The following is a 10,000-nucleotide window of genomic DNA, read 5'->3' as shown; positions in this document are numbered from 1 at the left end:
ACCTGAAGCTCATCATTCACTATTGTTAAGTTAAAGTGAATCCAGTCAAACCAGGACTGATGTTGCATGCTATCCTTCAAAACAAACTGTAACTATAGGTTCTGTGTTGGCTTTCTGACATCCATCACTTTGTAGGAGTAGCTGTTTCTATATTCAAATGGCAGACATTTTGTCTGGGAACCTATAAGATCTTGAAGTGCTGTGACCAACTGGTTTGTTTGAGATCTACCCTGGATATAGTCTGTTGCCATGAATAGTGTCTGCCTGTTTCTTCATCAGATCATCATCCATTTAGTCTGCATCATTTACTGTATGTTGTATACTGTATGTATGACTGTATGTTGTATGTTGTATGTTGTATACTGTATGTATGACTATGTTGTATACTGTATGTTTGTTGTATGTTGTATGTTGTATACTGTATGTATGACTGTATGTTGTATGTTGTATACTGTATGTATGACTGTATGTTGTATACTGTATGTATGTTGTATGTTGTATACTGTATGTATGACTATGTTGTATACTGTATGTATGACTGTATGTTGTATGTTGTATACTGTATGTATGACTGTATGTTGTATACTGTATGTATGTTGTATGTTGTATACTGTATGTATGACTGTATGTTGTATGTTGTATGACTGTATGTTGTATGTTGTATACTGTATGTATGACTGTATGTTGTATACTGTATGTATGACTGTATGTATGACTGTATGTTGTATACTGTATGTATGACTGTATGTTGTATACTGTATGTATGACTGTATGTATGACTGTATGTTGTATACTGTATGTATGACTGTATGTTGTATGTTGTATGACTAGGGCTGGGTATCGAGTTTCGATACTTACTTGTCACCGAAATGGAAACATCGATACTAAGGGGTATCGAAGCCTCCCTTGTCAATCGATACCAATTTTCGATACCAAAACAAAACAGCGTCATTGAGCCTATAAGCATGCGACATGCTTGCACGCCGCGCTCTAATACGGCTGGTGATTGGCTGTCATGTAGAGGCATGCAGGAAACGTTACGCCCACTTTAGCCGGTGTGTTTGTTGTGACTGTGAGCCAGGCGTGCGGTGCGGATATAGTATACAAGAAGTTAGCCACTCAAGCTACTCCTATCCTGGAGTACCATATGGCGAAGATGATGAAAAGCAGGAAAAGAAACAGAAACAACACGGACTGGTTTCCACAGACAAGAGAAATAATTGAGAGGTGGGTCAGCTTACCGCAAGTTAGCGGTTATCAGATCCCTCAGTCTGACAAATCCATGCATCTGGCTGTGAGTTGTAGCATTAGATCGTTTAATTAATTGCCGCCGTAACGTTATGCGCAAGCGGGCATTGTGTATTTTTAGCAACTCGTTAACAAACGCTGATGTCATGATAGTTTGTTGAATGTAAATGCGATTCATTTATATTGATTGGCTAGTCAGTGAAGTTGAGCTGTCTCGTCAGATTTGACAAGAATGACGTTCTGTTGCAGCAGTGAGCACACTGATCTACAACGCTAGCGTTAATGTTTAATTAATTAGCGTTAACGTTAGGTGCAAGCGGGCAGTTATCGCCCATGTATTTTTAGCAACTCGTTAACAAACGCTGATGTCATGATAGATAGTTTGTTGAATATAAATGCGATTCACTTTGTGGCATATAAGGCTATATTGATAGGCTAGTCAATGCTCAACTAGTCTTCCATGCATGAAATGGAGCCATCTCATCAGTTTGGACAAGAATAGAGTTCTGTTGCATCAGTGAGCATTAAACCCTGATTTGCAACTCTCTGTTTTGCACTGAAAACTATTCCACTGATTTATTTGTTTTAGCTACATTTCTTTCCTTTGTAGTACTCCAATATTTTTTGTAGGGACGGCAATACGTTTAGAGAACTTAAAGTTATGTTAAATACAGTAGGTTTTATTTTTTTCTGCTGTAAAACTTAAGATGGGGGGAAAACTAAAGATTTGTAAAATAATTTCAATGTGTAATGCAGTTTTATTTTTGTTAAAATGGATTTTTCTAAAAATTGGTATCGAAAAAAGTATCGTTCAGGAACCGGTATCGAAATCCAAGTATCGAAACGGGATCGATATCGAAAAATTTTGAACGATACCCAGCCCTATGTATGACTGTATGTTGTATGTTGTATGTTGTATGACTGTATGTTGTATGTTGTATGTTGTATGTTGTATGTTGTATACTGTATGTATGACTGTATGTTGTATACTGTATGTATGACTGTATGTATGACTGTATGTTGTATACTGTATGTATGACTGTATGTTGTATGTTGTATGTTGTATGACTGTATGTTGTATGTTGTATGTTGTATGTTGTATGTTGTATACTGTATGTATGACTGTATGTTGTATACTGTATGTATGACTGTATGTATGACTGTATGTTGTATACTGTATGTATGACTGTATGTTGTATACTGTATGTATGACTGTATGTATGACTGTATGTTGTATACTGTATGTATGACTGTATGTTGTATACTGTATGTATGACTGTATGTTGTATGACTGTATGTATGACTGTATGTTGTATACTGTATGTATGACTGTATGTATGACTGTATGTTGTATACTGTATGTATGACTGTATGTATGACTGTATGTATGACTGTATGTTGTATACTGTATGTATGACTGTATGTTGTATACTGTATGTATGACTGTATGTATGACTGTATGTTGTATACTGTATGTATGACTGTATGTTGTATGACTGTATGTTGTATACTGTATGTATGACTGTATGTTGTATACTGTATGTATGACTGTATGTTGTATACTGTATGTATGACTGTATGTATGACTGTATGTTGTATACTGTATGTATGACTGTATGTTGTATGACTGTATGTTGTATACTGTATGTATGACTGTATGTTGTATACTGTATGTATGACTGTATGTTGTATGACTGTATGTTGTATGACTGTATGTTGTATACTGTATGTATGACTGTATGTTGTATGACTGTATGTTGTATACTGTATGTATGACTGTATGTTGTATACTGTATGTTGTATACTGTATGTATGACTGTATGTTGTATGACTGTATGTTGTATACTGTATGTATGACTGTATGTTGTATGTTGTATGTTGTATGTTGTATACTGTATGTATGACTGTATGTTGTATACTGTATGTATGACTGTATGTTGTATGTTGTATGTTGTATGACTGTATGTTGTATGTTGTATGTTGTATGTTGTATACTGTATGTATGACTGTATGTTGTATACTGTATGTATGACTGTATGTATGACTGTATGTTGTATACTGTATGTATGACTGTATGTTGTATACTGTATGTATGACTGTATGTATGACTGTATGTTGTATACTGTATGTATGACTGTATGTTGTATACTGTATGTATGACTGTATGTTGTATGACTGTATGTATGACTGTATGTTGTATACTGTATGTATGACTGTATGTATGACTGTATGTTGTATACTGTATGTATGACTGTATGTATGACTGTATGTTGTATACTGTATGTATGACTGTATGTTGTATACTGTATGTATGACTGTATGTATGACTGTATGTTGTATACTGTATGTATGACTGTATGTTGTATGACTGTATGTTGTATACTGTATGTATGACTGTATGTTGTATACTGTATGTATGACTGTATGTTGTATACTGTATGTATGACTGTATGTATGACTGTATGTTGTATACTGTATGTATGACTGTATGTTGTATGACTGTATGTTGTATACTGTATGTATGACTGTATGTTGTATACTGTATGTATGACTGTATGTTGTATGACTGTATGTTGTATGACTGTATGTTGTATACTGTATGTATGACTGTATGTTGTATGACTGTATGTTGTATACTGTATGTATGACTGTATGTTGTATACTGTATGTTGTATACTGTATGTATGACTGTATGTTGTATGACTGTATGTTGTATACTGTATGTATGACTGTATGTTGTATGACTGTATGTTGTATACTGTATGTATGACTGTATGTTGTATACTGTATGTATGACTGTATGTTGTATGACTGTATGTTGTATACTGTATGTATGACTGTATGTTGTATACTGTATGTATGACTGTATGTTGTATGACTGTATGTTGTATACTGTATGTATGACTGTATGTTGTATACTGTATGTATGACTGTATGTATGACTGTATGTTGTATACTGTATGTATGACTGTATGTTGTATGACTGTATGTTGTATACTGTATGTATGACTGTATGTTGTATGACTGTATGTTGTATACTGTATGTATGACTGTATGTTGTATACTGTATGTATGACTGTATGTTGTATGACTGTATGTTGTATACTGTATGTATGACTGTATGTTGTATACTGTATGTATGACTGTATGTTGTATGACTGTATGTTGTATACTGTATGTATGACTGTATGTTGTATACTGTATGTATGACTGTATGTTGTATGACTGTATGTTGTATACTGTATGTATGACTGTATGTTGTATGACTGTATGTTGTATACTGTATGTATGACTGTATGTTGTATACTGTATGTTGTATACTGTATGTATGACTGTATGTTGTATGACTGTATGTTGTATACTGTATGTATGACTGTATGTTGTATACTGTATGTATGACTGTATGTTGTATGACTGTATGTTGTATACTGTATGTATGACTGTATGTATGACTGTATGTTGTATACTGTATGTATGACTGTATGTATGACTGTATGTTGTATACTGTATGTATGACTGTATGTTGTATACTGTATGTATGACTGTATGTTGTATGTTGTATGTTGTATACTGTATGTATGACTGTATGTTGTATACTGTATGTATGACTGTATGTTGTATACTGTATGTATGACTGTATGTTGTATGTTGTATGTTGTATACTGTATGTATGACTGTATGTTGTATGTTGTATACTGTATGTATGACTGTATGTTGTATACTGTATGTATGACTGTATGTTGTATGACTGTATGTTGTATACTGTATGTATGACTGTGTTGTATACTGTATGTATGACTGTATGACTGTATGTTGTATACTGTATGTTGTATGTTGTATACTGTATGTATGACTGTATGTTGTATGTTGTATGTTGTATGTTGTATACTGTATGTATGACTGTATGTTGTATGTTGTATGTTGTATGTTGTATACTGTATGTATGACTGTATGTTGTATGTTGTATGTTGTATGTTGTATACTGTATGTATGACTGTATGTTGTATACTGTATGTATGACTGTATGTTGTATACTGTATGTATGACTGTATGTTGTATGTTGTATGTTGTATGTTGTATACTGTATGTATGACTGTATGTTGTATACTGTATGTATGACTGTACTGTATGTTGTATGTTGTATACTGTACTGTATGTTGTATGTTGTATACTGTATGTATGACTGTATGTTGTATGTTGTATGACTGTATGTTGTATGTTGTATACTGTATGTATGACTGTATGTTGTATACTGTATGTATGACTGTATGTTGTATGACTGTATGTTGTATACTGTACTGTATGTTGTATGTTGTATACTGTATGTATGACTGTATGTTGTATGTTGTATACTGTATGTATGACTGTATGTTGTATGTTGTATACTGTATGTATGACTGTATGTTGTATACTGTATGTATGACTGTACTGTATGTTGTATGTTGTATACTGTACTGTATGTTGTATGTTGTATGTTGTATGTTGTATACTGTATGTATGACTGTATGTATGACTGTATGTTGTATACTGTATGTATGACTGTATGTTGTATGACTGTATGTTGTATACTGTATGTATGACTGTATGTATGACTGTATGTTGTATACTGTATGTATGACTGTATGTTGTATACTGTATGTATGACTGTATGTTGTATGACTGTATGTATGACTGTATGTTGTATACTGTATGTATGACTGTATGTATGACTGTATGTTGTATACTGTATGTATGACTGTATGTATGACTGTATGTTGTATACTGTATGTATGACTGTATGTTGTATACTGTATGTATGACTGTATGTATGACTGTATGTTGTATACTGTATGTATGACTGTATGTTGTATGACTGTATGTTGTATACTGTATGTATGACTGTATGTTGTATACTGTATGTATGACTGTATGTTGTATACTGTATGTATGACTGTATGTATGACTGTATGTTGTATACTGTATGTATGACTGTATGTTGTATGACTGTATGTTGTATACTGTATGTATGACTGTATGTTGTATACTGTATGTATGACTGTATGTTGTATGACTGTATGTTGTATGACTGTATGTTGTATACTGTATGTATGACTGTATGTTGTATGACTGTATGTTGTATACTGTATGTATGACTGTATGTTGTATACTGTATGTTGTATACTGTATGTATGACTGTATGTTGTATGACTGTATGTTGTATACTGTATGTATGACTGTATGTTGTATGACTGTATGTTGTATACTGTATGTATGACTGTATGTTGTATACTGTATGTATGACTGTATGTTGTATGACTGTATGTTGTATACTGTATGTATGACTGTATGTTGTATACTGTATGTATGACTGTATGTTGTATGACTGTATGTTGTATACTGTATGTATGACTGTATGTTGTATACTGTATGTATGACTGTATGTATGACTGTATGTTGTATACTGTATGTATGACTGTATGTTGTATGACTGTATGTTGTATACTGTATGTATGACTGTATGTTGTATGACTGTATGTTGTATACTGTATGTATGACTGTATGTTGTATACTGTATGTATGACTGTATGTTGTATGACTGTATGTTGTATACTGTATGTATGACTGTATGTTGTATACTGTATGTATGACTGTATGTTGTATGACTGTATGTTGTATACTGTATGTATGACTGTATGTTGTATACTGTATGTATGACTGTATGTTGTATGACTGTATGTTGTATACTGTATGTATGACTGTATGTTGTATGACTGTATGTTGTATACTGTATGTATGACTGTATGTTGTATACTGTATGTTGTATACTGTATGTATGACTGTATGTTGTATGACTGTATGTTGTATACTGTATGTATGACTGTATGTTGTATACTGTATGTATGACTGTATGTTGTATGACTGTATGTTGTATACTGTATGTATGACTGTATGTATGACTGTATGTTGTATACTGTATGTATGACTGTATGTATGACTGTATGTTGTATACTGTATGTATGACTGTATGTTGTATACTGTATGTATGACTGTATGTTGTATGTTGTATGTTGTATACTGTATGTATGACTGTATGTTGTATACTGTATGTATGACTGTATGTTGTATACTGTATGTATGACTGTATGTTGTATGTTGTATGTTGTATACTGTATGTATGACTGTATGTTGTATGTTGTATACTGTATGTATGACTGTATGTTGTATACTGTATGTATGACTGTATGTTGTATGACTGTATGTTGTATACTGTATGTATGACTGTGTTGTATACTGTATGTATGACTGTATGACTGTATGTTGTATACTGTATGTTGTATGTTGTATACTGTATGTATGACTGTATGTTGTATGTTGTATGTTGTATGTTGTATACTGTATGTATGACTGTATGTTGTATGTTGTATGTTGTATGTTGTATACTGTATGTATGACTGTATGTTGTATGTTGTATGTTGTATGTTGTATACTGTATGTATGACTGTATGTTGTATACTGTATGTATGACTGTATGTTGTATACTGTATGTATGACTGTATGTTGTATGTTGTATGTTGTATGTTGTATACTGTATGTATGACTGTATGTTGTATACTGTATGTATGACTGTACTGTATGTTGTATGTTGTATACTGTACTGTATGTTGTATGTTGTATACTGTATGTATGACTGTATGTTGTATGTTGTATGACTGTATGTTGTATGTTGTATACTGTATGTATGACTGTATGTTGTATACTGTATGTATGACTGTATGTTGTATGACTGTATGTTGTATACTGTACTGTATGTTGTATGTTGTATACTGTATGTATGACTGTATGTTGTATGTTGTATACTGTATGTATGACTGTATGTTGTATGTTGTATACTGTATGTATGACTGTATGTTGTATACTGTATGTATGACTGTACTGTATGTTGTATGTTGTATACTGTACTGTATGTTGTATGTTGTATGTTGTATGTTGTATGTTGTATACTGTATGTATGACTGTACTGTATGTTGTATACTGTACTGTATGTTGTATGTTGTATACTGTATGTATGACTGTATGTTGTATGTTGTATACTGTATGTTGTATACTGTACTGTATGTTGTATGTTGTATACTGTACTGTATGTTGTATGTTGTATACTGTATGTATGACTGTATGTTGCTCTTCTCCCCCCAACAGACCACAATGAGGGATCTCTCCCAGATGTTGAAGAAGATGCCTCAGTACCAGAAGGAGCTCAGCAAGGTGTGTGCGTGTGTGTGTGTGTGTGTGTGTGTGCGTGTGTGTGTGTGTGTGTGTGTGTGCGTGCGTGCGTGCGTGCGTGCGTGCGTGTGCGTGTGTGTGTATACGTATACGTATTGACTCCTTTTCCGTCTCTTTCTCAGTACTCCACTCACCTGCAGCTGGCTGAGGACTGTATGAAGCATTACCAGGGAACAGTGGACAAGCTGTGCCGTGTGGAACAGGTGAGATAACAGTAATCGAGTGGCTTCAAGTCATACATGCTGTAAACATATTCACTAGAGGAATTTTAATTGTCAAACATAAATAAATTGTTCCCATAATGCATTTTGAATAGTGCAAGATTTTGAAAATAAATTCCTCAATTGTTTACAAAACCTTTCTGGGGCGTCTGGGTAGTGTAGAGGTAGAGTCCTACCACCGCGGGGCCACGGAGTCCCGGGTTCAATTCTCCCACGTTCCTACAGACACAATTGGCCGTGTCTGCGGGTGGGAAGCCAGTGGAGTATGAGTCCCGGTCGCTGCACTAGCGCCTCCTCTGCTCGGTCGAGGCGCCTGTTTGGGGGGAGGGGAACTGGGCGTAATAGCGTGATCCTCCCATGCGCTCAGGTGAAAAGCAGCGGCTGGCGAATACATATGAATCGGAAGAAGCATGGTGCTAGTCTACGGCTCTCCCCAGATCAGTAGAGGGGTGGAGCAACGACCAGGACAGCAGGGGGGAATTGGCCAAGTACAATTGGGGGAGAAAAGGGGAGGGGGGAAAACTAGGTCCATCAAAATAAAATGTTTTGCAGCTCCTGGAAGTGTGGATTTGAGGGTTTTCAGGAAGAAACCTGGTTGTGTGTGTCTGTGTAGGACCTGGCTATGGGCACAGACGCTGAGGGAGAGAAGATCAAAGACCCCATGAGAGCCATCGTGCCCATTCTGCTGGACGCCAACGTCACCACATATGACAAGATCCGCATCATCCTGCTCTACATCTTCCTCAAGAACGGTGAGGAGGAGCTACGGCCTGCACCACCAATCACATCTCAAGTCTGTACACAGAGAGGAGGAGCTACGGCCTGCACCACCAATCACATCTCAAGTCTGTACACAGAGAGGAGGAGCTACGGCCTGCACCACCAATCACATCTCAAGTCTGTACACAGAGAGGAGGAGCTACGGCCTGCACCACCAATCCATATCTCTAGTCTGTACACAGAGAGGAGGAGCTACGGCTTGCACCACCAATCCAGATCTCAAGTCTGTACACAGAGGCTCCAAAATGAGTACTAGCCACTAAGCCAAATGCTGGTCAATTATGCAACTGGCTGGTAGATTTGCTTCACTCACCGGCCAAAAAAAACATTGGTCATCTATTGAGTGGCATTTCAGATTGTAACATTCACACTAGCCATTTGGCCAGTGGACAAAGAAGGTAATTTTGGACCCTGGTATTATAATACTACTGTGCCATACTTGGTTTGGATGGGATTACATTCTGGACTGTTTTGGTCATGTTTTGGCTCTT

General features: G+C 35.5%; 1 protein-coding gene across 1 annotated transcript in view; it reads left to right on the top strand.

Annotated features, from left to right (window-relative positions):
* The window catches only part of stxbp1a (syntaxin binding protein 1a), a gene marked incomplete at its 3' end in the record, with an annotated part of 62,556 nt that overhangs the window by 41,836 nt on the left and 10,720 nt on the right, over nt 1-10,000 (top strand). The window contains exons 12-14 of the mRNA XM_083638445.1: nt 8,425-8,490; nt 8,631-8,711; nt 9,343-9,481. Of these exons, the coding sequence (XP_083494571.1) occupies nt 8,425-8,490; nt 8,631-8,711; nt 9,343-9,481 (286 nt within the window). The remainder of the gene's footprint in view (nt 1-8,424; nt 8,491-8,630; nt 8,712-9,342; nt 9,482-10,000) is intronic.

The sequence above is a fragment of the Poromitra crassiceps genome (assembly GCF_964638095.1).
Source record: "Poromitra crassiceps genome assembly, chromosome: 6".
Taxonomy (NCBI): domain Eukaryota; kingdom Metazoa; phylum Chordata; class Actinopteri; order Beryciformes; family Melamphaidae; genus Poromitra; species Poromitra crassiceps.
This window is presented reverse-complemented; position numbering and strand designations above follow the sequence as displayed.